Raw genomic sequence first — 12,351 nt, forward strand, 5'->3', positions numbered from 1 at the left:
ATTTTGTAACCTGCATCCATAAGGTTGTCTGCCATTCCGCTTTCGTGCGGAAGAACGTATGTTAGTCAAACTGGCAAATGCCACAATGAGAGACTAAAAGAGCATCAATATAACGTCACTAGAATAACCTCGGGCCATTTGGGCGTTCATTGTTGAGATCGTCGCTGCGATCCCACGTTTGAAAGTACTTCTATTTTGTATAGGACTCTTAGAACTATGACAACGGAGATTGAAATTGCAAAATTAGAGGAAATATGCGTGAGCAAGCTATCAGTGTCGCTGTCTGAAAAAGAGACACGATTCCTCTGTTTATCTTCGTAACTATTTCAGTGTACGTGTTGACCATGCCTTGGACACGTGTACGGTTCTTCGACATGCAGCGCTGAATGCCCTTTATTGCTGTCTCGTTTGTTTCCGCTCGTACGGTATATATTTATCGGTTCGCGCGAAAATAAAAACTACAAGATGAAAGTAGCGCTGTGTCTCAGCGCGTCTGCTTCTTTCTATTCTATCGTGGATTCAAACCAGCTAGGCCGCCAACGTGTTTTAGCTGAGTTCATGCTCCGCCGAATGTTCCGCGGCCCACCGGGCAGCGGATGTGCGCGCCTGGTGTCTGCGGAGAAGAGAGGCCGACGACGGCGGCGATCGCTCCGGAAGTGAGCGCACGAGCGCGATAGCAGTGCAGCCGAGATCTTAGTTACTCGATCGGGCGGTCGTTACTCCTATCGGAAACAAGAACGCTTGATTGAATGATTAGCATAAATACGCTAAGTAACTTCTTCAGTAACCGTTTTAGGGCACGTATTTTAATCTACGAACTGTGGCTAGCGAGTTCGCAAGGCACTTGGAACGAATTCTCAGGACCGCCCCAGTTTCGAGACATTAATTTTCCAAGTTTCCGACGAAATGCACTGGCGTTGGAGCTACTTCCACAAAGCAATGTCTTATGCATCGAGTAACTGGAACGCCAATGCATTTCGCCGGACACTGCGAAAATCTATAACTGGTGCAGTCCAGAGAATTCGGTCCAAGTGGATACGCCTTGCCAACTGACTAGCTAAAGTTCGTAGATTAAAATACGTGCCCTAAAATGGTTAATTAAGAACTTAATTAAGGCGATTGTGCTAATTCAGACATTTTAATTTCTCGTAGAAATAATGGCCTCATCGAGCACTTCAGACCAGAGGTGTGCCTCTATCTGCCACAGGCAAACTTTAAACAAGTTTAGCGGCAGCTAGGCCTGCGGCCAGCTGGATATAAGCAGCGACGCCGGCTGAAGGTGCGTCGCCCCGGCATGCGCAGGCGAGGCGTACGCGTGGACGGCCGTGTTCGTGCTGCCCGCCAACTCGGCGGCCAACCCGCTCATCTACACCATCGCATCGCTGCGGTTCCGCTTGTTCCTCCTGCGCGTCGGGCTCGCCCGCAAGAAGCACTCGCTCTCCTTCAGCAAGGCCGTTTCCCGTAAGTGTCGTTTTCTCGTCTTCCTTTTCTCTTTCGTCGCCACCGGCGGCGGGGGCAGCCTCCGCGCAGCAGCCGGTTCTGTGTGAGCATTTGTTCCGTCGTTACGTCGTGCGTTTCTCGCATAGATGGTTTGCATTCATCATCGTGGCCGCCATCTTGGGATACTAGCACGTCGAGAACCTTCGTAAAAAAGAAACGTGGCAGCAAGACAGCGCGAGTCGAATCAGTCGTGCACACTGCGTCCATGACGTGACTTAAGAGCTGTCTGTAGACGAGATGACGCGTATAGCTTAGTGATGAAGCGCCTATACCCTTTTATGAAAAAAAAAAAATAATTTTGGGGTATACGTGCCCAAACCAAGATATCATTATGAGGCACACCGTAACTGGGGACTCCGCATTGACTTCGACCACCCGGGGTTCTTCGACGTGCAGGCAGTGCGCGGTAAACGAGATTTTTTGCTGCTCGCGCCCATGGAGAATGCCGCCGCCGGAATTTGATGCCGCGACCTCAGGGATCTTCAGAAAAGTAGCGATAGGCTTTGACGAGCTACGCGATCGAAGGCGATAATTTATTTGCATCCCCCTCGAAACGGGGACCTGGCCTGCTCGAGCTGATCAAGTTATCGTTTAGCAGTCTAGCATATTGTCTACGCACGTCTCGTTAATCTCTACTCTCTTCCTTAATACCTCTACCTGCTATGTATGGTTACCTATGCCTGTAACGGATCCGGTTCTTCCCTTCCTTTTTTCCACCAGTACTCTCAACGTCTCTCTCGAATGCTGACCGGTTAATTTTCCTTAAATCCTAGCACTTATTGTGGAAAGTGTCCTACGAAAACATCTACCAGGAAAATCGGAGCGGACGCGAAACGCAGCTACGATGAATAATAGCGCACTAAGTATGCGGTGATGCTAGGAATTCGGAAAGGAGTAATAGTGCCAACGCTAACACTCGCATGCGCTGTTTGGTGTTTAAAATCAGGAATGTTGTCGGTGGTGGAAGGTATAACCAAGGAACGGTGGGCCAATTGGCATTCCACGGTGAAACAACAAATGGGGCAGTGCAGGATGACATCGGTTGGGCCTCTTTTGAAGCGCAGAGACAGATTAGTCTTGAATAAAGATTCACGAAAACGGATCTTTAAAAAAATATGGGCGACGAAACTGCACAAATATCTGTACTTGAACGGAGGAAGAAGTCGATGAAGTTGGCAACCAGGTACGAGGTAATCGAAAATACAAATAGACAACCCAAAGTCATCAAAAAGAAGTGAGAGAAACGTAGGCGGCATATTGAATGGAAAGGATGGAAGCAAAGTTGTTCAGGTCTTTTACAATAGCGGCAAGCAAAAAAAAAGAAAAAGAACCAGGAAATAAAATTTGTGTGATAACACAAGAGTCTCGCAGACAACTGAGCACAATGCGGAACGAGTTATTCACTTAGTCAGCAACGTATGAGAACGTCCACCTTCCAGAAGCTCTCGATTTTAAGGTTGGTGGAAGCGTTAAGAAGTCGGCAGTCGAGATAAGCAATTAAAGATGCCCATAGAGTAGTAGTGAGGAATGAAAGCCGGGCAGAGACGGAGCTGGGATCGTTACAGGCATAGGTAAACTTACACGGTGAAGTGGACATAAGCAAAATGTTAGACTGCAATATGTTAAGGCCTGATTAGCTGGGCGACTATTCAGTCCTTCCTCTGCAGCGCCTCACGCATTATCTTGAGCGTTCGTCGCATCGTGATGCTTTACAAATCAATGTTGCTTAAACAAGAGCTATGATCTTCCGTCCGAAGGGTAAAAGTGTACTATGCTCTGAATCTTTGAGTTTGCGTGCCAATAATGTAGAAATTGTGCCAGCTTTCGTGGAGAAGTTGCTGTGCGAGGCGTATGTCGCCCATGTGTGTTTAACTGCTTCTCGTTTTATTTGTCTTTTGTACCGTAATACTGAGAGCCTGCCTACTAAAATTAAATTGCTGCTTTTCAAATCTCTATTCAAGTCACGCTTGAATTACTGGCAAATTGTATGAGACCTACTCATGCCTAGACCTGCTCATATATACCTAGAAAAAGGTTATGTCTATCGAAAAGAAAACGAAAAAAAAGTGTTACGCATTATCTGCGACTTAGCTCGAGAGCATCCTCCCACCGGGCAGCTCGTCCCGATTGCTGATGTTCGAAAGGTCGTTAATCTCTATAAAGAGAGAGCGAGAAAGAATTTGAAAGAATACAGAAAGGTCGGCCTGAGCATTGGCCTGAGCTAGCGCGCTTGAGCCTGCTGCTCTGAAAGGGGCGCGGCTGCGTAGCCAGGCGCGCAGACGCAATGTAACCCAAGCGCGCGATAACAAGAGAGGAGTTGTTCCTCGAGATGACGCCGCGTTTCGACGCGTACGAGCCATGCCGCACCGTCTGCGCAAGCGTGGTCGCGTGAACGCGAGCTTGCGCGCGTCTCCGCAAGCGTGCGTGTGGGCTTTACATCGCTACGCGCCGCGGAAAGGTCTGAAATTTCAATCCGAATGCCGTTTTTCCTTCTCGCGGCCGCTGCGCTCCAAGCCGGACGATGTCGGACTCGCGTCCCTGAGCCTACGTACTGGGTCCGTAGTGTGACGTCGACCGTGGTGACACGTAACTTTGAGAATTATACAAGTCACCATCTGTTATTTGTGTGATCTATTGCTTAAATTGACGAATTGAAGTTTAGAGAAATAAAACACACAAATGAAATGTATGCGTGTTTTCTTGCTTTACTTCGCACCGAAGCAAGAGAGATGTACTCCCGCTTCGTCTGCTTGTTCGCACGGTCGTGCAGTCTCGTGCGCAGGTACCGAAACTATCCAATTTTCTACCGTGTTCCGGCGCCTGATCATGCTCTGCGATCCGCTTGTTCTGCCTCGGTATTCGTGTAGCACTGCATCATACCACTAGTCATGCGTACTTGTGCACAGCACGCAAAATCGTGCGCTGCGCGAAACCAATCACAACAGCTCGTGCGCAGCGCCGCAAGAAAAAAAAAAGCGAGGAAAAAAAGAAATGAAGGCGGCGCCTGTGACGTATGCGTCACGCGATCCTCGAGGTCCGGTATGGGAGAACGCAGGGAAGGAATTTCGCTTGCGCACGCTTGACGGTGCGAGTGGAGAGAGCGTATCGCCGTGCAAGGGAGCTGAAATCATGGGTTCGCGGCACTGAAATATTTCTATCTCGGCTGTTAATGAGCCGATTCGAACAAAATTTTGCGGCAGAACGCTCCCTAGAGGACACATAACTTTCAGCGTATAACGAACATTTTATATGGGGCCTGGTGAGGGGCCCTATTAGACTGGGCAGGATTAGGAGTGAGGGTCAACGGCGACAGCAACCTGCGGTCTGCAGATGACATTGTCCTGCTCAGCAACACTGGGAACGAATTACAACAAATAATTGAGGACGTTAACGCAGAAAGTGTAAGAGTGCGGTTGAAGATTAATATGCACAAGACAAAGTGAATGCTCAATAATCTGGCAAGGGAACAAGTGTTCAGGATCGCCGGTCAGCTTCTACAGTCTATACAGGAGTACGTTTATCTGAGTAAACTACTCACAGGGGACCGTGATCATGAGAAGGAAATTTACGATAGAATAAAGATGTGTTGGAGTGCATACGGCAGGCATTACCAAATCCTGACTGTGAGCTTACCAGTGTCGTTGAAAAGAAAAGCCTACAATCATTGCAATCTACCGGTGCTAACATATGGGAAACTTGGAGGTTCACTAACAAGCTCGAAAACAAGTTAAGGACTGGGCAAAGAGCGATGGAACGAAAGAAAAGTCCCAGTTTCGCCCGAAAGGCGAAGCATCGATTGCGATAGCAAATTAGTAGGCAGCCATACCAAGTAAGAACGGTCGTTTCATCGGCCGTATAAACTTGTAAGCATTCGCTTACTAACTAAATGAACAAGCATAGTGTCAGCCCGCACAAGCAAACGTGAACACAAAACACTCGATGACCTCGGACACTCGCTATCAAAACGCTGGTGTGCGAAAGCACGGCAGCAGCAGCGAGCGATGTAATCTTGGTGCTGTCTGTCGCCTCAACGCAATCTTCGTGCGAGAACACAGCACATGCGAAGCTGCGAGCCGTCGGCCCACCTAGACTCTGCCTCCAAAGTTATGGAGAGGGAAAGTACTCAGCACAGTGCTTGAATGTTATATGCCAGGTATATTTACCTTGACAGAACAGCGTGCTACGCTCTGAAACGGCGGCGCCGACCGGCGACTGCCGCGAATGACGTCACAGCGGCCCCGACCAATCACGGGCAACAGCGGCGTTCGCGCGATGCCCTGAGGCGCTGGCGCGCGTTTTCTTGAAAAAACAGCCGCTTGCGTTTGTTTCCGCCCTTTTTGAACCAGATATACGTGTTCAGGGGACTCAAAACTGTAGAATGCCGCAGACAACTCATTTTTTTCGAAAAGTGTTTCAGCTTCCCTTTAAACCAATCGGCGGCACGCACATGTGAAAGATTGATCAAATTTGAAATCCTTAAGGAAAACATATTTAACATTACACAAGCTTCCATTTTATTTTCGAAGCGGCATTTTTATTGTTTACTCTGACACTCTCTGTATAGTGCTGATCCTATTGTCGGATGCCAAGCCCGTCGGCCAACGCAGTCGCGCGAAAACAACTACACAATTAGCTGACGGTCTTAGCTCACTACTTTGGCTGAACAGATTAAGAAGCGATGAAGCTACCCGCGTCACCAAATTCAGACAAACTTCGACAAGCAAGAAAGCGCAAACGATGAGGGGAGCGTATTTCAACGGGTGAACTTTGCGAGTGCGCCTTTCGGCCCGTTTCAAGACGTGCATTGCATTGCGAGTGATAGTGGCGTCAACGCCCTCCGTAGCGATGGCCGCTGTAAAGAAATGCATTTATTAATAATAATAAAATTAAATTTGTATTTTCTTAACTATTCACGAATATATAAAATTGACTAGGAATTTTATTTTCGTTGAATGAATCTAACTGTGTCTCGCTTGAATTAAAGAACGCGTTTTTCTTTCCCAATGTTTGTTCCCTCCAAACATAGTCGCGCTTCAATCGCTATATTCATACTAATATTCATACTATAGTTCGGCGACTTTGCCATTGTGGCTCGATCAAGAATCGGTATGCGTGCTCCATGCTAGTGTTGACATAAAGATATTAGGCGGTTTAGCACCGCCGTGTGGTAAACACGATAACTGCAACCGAACGTCGAATGTCACTATGCAAGCCTATACTCCATTTCATACCTCAGGTGCAACGCTGTGGAAGCTACGCACGAAGTCCGGTCACCAAAATTTATTACTGCGCGCGTTTCCGTCTATGCTTCGCAGCGTGCCAGCGGCGTTTGCTCGCGCGAGCGTGCACGTGAAGCTGCCGCGACGTGCTGCAATTAAAAAATGCCGAAAAGAAAATTGATTTAAAAGAACGTGTTAGCAGCCGTATAAGTACACGGATTGTTTCTATGGGTAAATTCTTTTTTCATTCAGAACTGAGCTTATATATGGAAAATTTTCTCAAAAATCGGGTCAAGAAACACCGAACTTTTTCTAAGTGCGAACGCAGCCCCTGCAAGAAGTATCTCAAGCCTCCACAGCGTTGCACCTTATGTATGAAACGGAGCATAGCAACGCTAGCAACAACGCGTTTCCGCATTTGTCGTAAGGCTATCCGGCTATCGCGGAAATGGTCCGAGCACAGCACAGTTGATTTCGTCGGCACGAACTTATCTCTCCTCACCGCACGGACCCACTGCGCTGCAAGCTTCTTGTCCTTCGGGAACCCGAGAAACACCACATCGTCTCGCCCGCCTGTGTTCGCGCAGCCGAATGCTGCACAGAACGAGGGCATGTTGGGCGCCCTTGGCTGTAGGCACTCACGCAGCACAGAAGGAAAGAACAGTTTACGAAAATCGCAAAAGAAAACAAACGTGAGCGGCGGCGGCGGCAGATCTCTCGTAGCGTCGTTCAGTAAAGAGCAGGACGGAAAGAGGCATGCCAGCACATGCCAGCACGCCGGTCCAGCAGCTCGGTCCCCGCGAATGACGTCACTCTTGCCGGTTCTCTCCTCTGGCAACCACCTCACCCGGCGCTCCGGGAAGCGATGGGGGCGTGTCCACGGGGGTGATTTAGAAAGCGATTTCCGCCCCTTATATTAACAAAACGAAGAAAAAAATTTCGGAACCGTAAATTATTAGGTCTGTTCTTCCCAATCCCAGCAATTCATGGAAATTGAAAACCGTTTCAGCGTCCCTTTAAAAGACGGCGTAAATAGCCACATGTGGAATGCGAACGGTGGACGGGTCAACTTGGTAACCAGTAGTCATGATTAAAAAGCGTCATGGACTATGAGACAAAAGTAGACAGGTACGACAGCACAACTTGCCCAGTTTCTTTAATTCACTTAAAGGGCGAGCAACTCCCGGCACAATTATTTACCAGCTCACGTCAAATAACCCCAGCTGGTCCATATTAATCCGGAGGCCCCACTGCGGCGTATTTTTGAGCCCCTCGGATTGCAAAAATAAGCTAAATAAAAATGAGGGAAACCCGCACCACCAAGGTATAGCAGGTTTAAGCCAATCAAAATTAAATGAAGAGGGGTAGAAACCCAAAATGTAATTTGAGGAAAAGCCAATTGTTGAAAAAAAAAAACCGAGGTAAGCCGACAGAAAATGTATATCATTACAAGTAGGGGACAGGAATGAACATCGGAATACCTGTCTGCATTGGCTTGTGACGTGTGATGTCTCGTGTTTCGTCCAATTCTTTATGAGGAAAAATTCTGAGCATGAGGAAAAAACAGCATAAAAAAGGAAAGTAAAGAAGAAATAATTAGGACGGCAGAAGAGGGCAGGGCCAGAGGAGGCCTGCAGGTCCAGCAGGATTCCGGACATCTGGAGCAGAGCTTTGGGTAGGCCGGACTGCACAAGCGTGGATACTTACTGGCGTGTAGTAGGTTCCTCTAGACAAAACGCAGTGGTATACTCTTGAAGGCTAATGGGATGGCGTACTTTCCGTACATGTGACCGGAGGTCTCCGGTAGGTGTGACTTTACGTCAGGTATCAGAAGCATAGTGCAGTCCACTTGACTGCAGCTCGACTGAAGATCTGCAAGAGACGTGAAAGTGGTGGCAAGCAGGTTCAGTAGGTGTATCTTGGGCACAGACAGGGAATGGAGGAAAAACTAAAGGGCCGAGTCAAGAAAACAGCCATTCCGTCTATAGTGTCCCCGGAGACAAGCTCCACCTTAGTTGGCATAGCTAAGGACACTATAAAGCGAAAGGCGAAGGGCAAGGTGTGAGGGATATGGAATGGAAACAGGGAAAAAGGAGAGAGAAAGGAAACCGAAGATGAAATAAGGGATGGTTGTAGAAAAATATTAGGAGGAGTCCGGGAAAGTGAATGATGAAATGATGCGATAAAGACGAATGAGAAGTGCCCGCTTTCTTTGATCGGTAAGAAGGGAGAGGTAAAGATCAGGTGTTACGGTAGTGGGGTGGTTCTCTTTAAGGAGATTAGCACTGTGAGAAGTAAGAGGACAATCGTTGAAATAATGGAGCAAGTCTGTGCAAGGATTGCCACAGGCACAGTTACTGTGAGATAAAAGGTGAAATCGGAAATAATAGAAAGGGAAGGGGCCATGAGCGGTGAACAATGGGTCTTTTCGGCGGGAAGAAAGGGGGAATGCGAGTGACGTTTTTTATCCATTTAAAAAATCCAGTGTCGCTGTCCTCTCGCGTCCAGTGAGCGTTCCACTGGGCGAAGGAACAGGCACGCATCTTTGATTTTATGGATGAGGGAGTGGCAAGGAGGAATCGAGAAACACCATGGGAGGCGGCGGAGTTAGCGAGGAAGTCCGCCATCTCGTTGCCTTCGATGCCCTGATGTGCCGGCACATGGAAAAGAGACACCCGTCGCGGGGTAGAGATGAAATGAAGGAGCTTCTTGATGTCCCTGACAGAGGTATTGGTTGTTGTGAAGGTGTTCAATGCAGTGAGCATGGACAAGCAATCGGTGTAAATGTGTAGAGGGATGAAACGGGGCAAAGTCCGTATATAGGCTAGTGCCTCCAGTAAAGCAACTGTTTCGGTGGCATAAGAGGAAGTGGCACCAAAAAGTTTAAATTTTCCAACTTTAGTGATGTGGCTTGTTGGACTATAAAGTATGAAAGCGGCTCCAGCAGAATGGGAAGTGTAGGAGCCGTCGGTATACAGGTGGTAGGCCGGCATAGTGGTAACAGCGGGTACCTCTTGAAGTCGAAGGCGGTAATGGGAAAAACGAGATTTAAGGCTTGGATGACAGTCCCAAGGATTCATAGGGTAGTGAACACGCGACGGATGGTAGGAGTCAGGGCCATAAAAGGTAAGGACCTTGAGTACAAATAAAGAGAAGTGTGCGTTTAGGCGGTCTCGTTCAATGTGGAGCGGTGGTGCGTTAGCCGAAACCTGAAGCGACGAGGTACGCGTCGTACGAAAAGCACCGGCGATTGGAAGGAGAAGGGTGCGTTGGATGGAGGGTTTTAGACTGCGAAGTAGGAAAGGTTGGCCGCCAGACAGGAGAAGCATATGTGATGGACGGAAGTGGAACCTGATTATAGAGGAGACGGAGAGCGGATGGGGGGGGGGGGGGCATCGAATTCGAAGGAACAGAAGACGGGAAGAGAGAAGGTCTGCTTTAGTACGGAGATATGGTAAACGAGCGTTAAAGGTGAGATGGGTGTCAGAGATGACGCCAAGAATTTTAATACTCGACTGAAATTTGAGGGCGAAGCCGTTAAAGCGAACAATGAGAAGACGGGTGCGTGAAGAGGAAGCAGAGTGGCCATTGGGGAAGCATAGAAAGGAGGATTTGTCGGTGCTGATTGTGAGTTTGCTGCGCTGTGCCCAGGTCGAAATAAGATTAAGAGTGAGAGCTATATACCTTCGATTCTAAAGCGTGACGATTGTCTGCAGAGAGCACTATGACAGTGTCATCTGCATAAGCCTGCGCAACCGCGTCCGGGGGAAAGGGGAGGTCAAGCAATCCTTAGATGACAATGTTCCACAGCAGCGGACTGAGTGGTGACCCTTGAGGGCTGCCCAAAGTAGGCGTAACAGACACCTGACCTGCCTGCGATCGGTAAGTGATCTCTCGGTGTTCTAAGAAAGATTTTAGAAGGTGGTAAAGGTTGGAAGGGCAATTGTGCGAGCGTAAAATGTGGAGGACGACAGGGTGCCAAACACTGTCGAAAGCCCCTTTAAAGTCTAGGCAGATGAGAATTGCGTGTTGTTTCAGGTCTTTGTAGGTGTTTAGAGTTTGTCTAAGACGGTTCAAAGCGGTGAACGCACTCTTCCAAAGTGTAAAACCGAATTGACGCGGATGAAGTAAGTTATTGGAGTGGAAAAAAAAGTAGAGTCGGGAATTTAGAAGACGTTCTGGAATTTTACTAAACAAAGAATTCATAACAATATGGCGGTAGGATGAAGGAGAGTCGGGAGGGCGATTGGGTTTAGCAATAAAGATAACACGTCCTTTACGCCAATGAGCTGGGAAGCAGGATAGATTAAGACAATGGTTAAAAATGAAGAGGAAGAAGGACGGGTGATAGGAAAAAAGCGTCTTGAGCATAGGAAGAGTGAGTCCGTCTATACCTGGGGCGGCGGATAATCAGATCGTGGTTTCGGCACGCAAAACCCGGTCATTTTATTTCAGTTGTTTACCAGCGCGCCGACTCGGCCAAGTTTACGTCTGTATAGCGTCAGAAGGCACAGGACGAAAGCATTGCTCATGTTTCTGCATGGCACGGGACTGAACAATCAGCTTTAGTATAGGGCCGCTGAGTGATGTGCACTCGCAAACAAAAGGTTCGAGACGGTGGCACCAGCGAGAAAAAAGAAGGTGCAATTCCTTTTAGCATATAGTGGCGCAAGATTAGAGCACTGCATTGGTAGAACACGCGCGCAGGTGGGCTGTGCCTAATTTTTAAAATTTTAACCTGCACGCTGCGAAGAGGAAGCAAAAAAATTGGTCTCCGAACATTAATTGAATTCGCTCGCGAGCGACCATGCAGTCACTCCTTTTCTCATTATCATCATCAGTTTATTATTTATTTATTGGTAAATTCATTCCTTCTTATACTTTCACCCTGCTTTTCTCTTCTCGGTCCAGTGCAGCATGCAGTGCAGCGTAGCAGGCTAGAGCGCACCCTATTTTGCAGCGATGCCTATTCCGGTCGCCGTTGTGTGCCACTCTCGTCATCCAGCGCTCACGGCCGGCTGATTCCGTCCATAACGGAATCCTCGGGTCGACCTCTCCGCCTTTTCTGTCAATGAAATATCTATGTCTCCGTAGCGTCAAAATGCAGTCCATTACAATTATCACGTATTGTTTGTATCTATCTCGTCATTTCATTCGGTCCACTTTTATAACGTTAATTGCACAGGCAACTGCTTAGTCTTGACCGACGGCATTGACAGCGCTATATCTCAAATAAATGTATACACTGCAGTTTGAGACACGTAACTTGTGACCGACACAGGTCAGTCATTTTCGGCGATGTTCCAGACTACCGGACGCGTCCACCGATCGAGCACTCCCGTGTGTCGCTTGTGCGCAGACGCGAGCAACGGAGCAGCCCCGCGGCGGGACCACGACCGCGTGGGGGCGCACACGTTCCGGCCGCCGCACGGCTACGTGCCGCTCATGCAGCTCCTGCGCTCGGAGCCACGCGTCACGCCCCACCAGCTGCTGCAGGTCGCCGTGGGCGTCAGCGAGGTGCTGTGCGAGCTGCACGCGCGAAACTACGCGCTCGGAGGAATCAACGTCGACTGCGTCTTCGTCGCTCTCGAGGTACGTGTCGCCGCGCGAGACCGCCGTGACATCGAGCGCA

General features: G+C 48.6%; 1 protein-coding gene across 11 annotated transcripts in view; it reads left to right on the forward strand.

Moving 5' to 3' along the window:
- The window catches only part of LOC142582184 (uncharacterized), a 236,207-nt gene that overhangs the window by 211,544 nt on the left and 12,312 nt on the right, over nt 1-12,351 (forward strand). For 7 of the 11 annotated variants that reach the window (XR_012828386.1, XM_075691581.1, XM_075691584.1 and 4 more), the window contains 2 exons: nt 1,303-1,461; nt 12,079-12,311. The exons of 1 other annotated variant lie outside the window; for it this stretch is intronic. Coding sequence is in view for 9 of the 10 variants with exons in the window: in XM_075691581.1 (XP_075547696.1) it covers nt 1,303-1,461; nt 12,079-12,311 (392 nt within the window). In the remaining variant the exon portion in view is untranslated. Of the gene's footprint in view, nt 1-1,152; nt 1,279-1,302; nt 1,462-12,078; nt 12,312-12,351 lie in introns of those variants that run through there. 3 more of the 11 variants (XM_075691587.1, XM_075691589.1, XM_075691590.1) reach the window with 3 other exon arrangements.

Source organism: Dermacentor variabilis, chromosome 5 (genome assembly GCF_050947875.1).
Source record: "Dermacentor variabilis isolate Ectoservices chromosome 5, ASM5094787v1, whole genome shotgun sequence".
Taxonomy (NCBI): Eukaryota; Metazoa; Arthropoda; class Arachnida; order Ixodida; family Ixodidae; genus Dermacentor; species Dermacentor variabilis.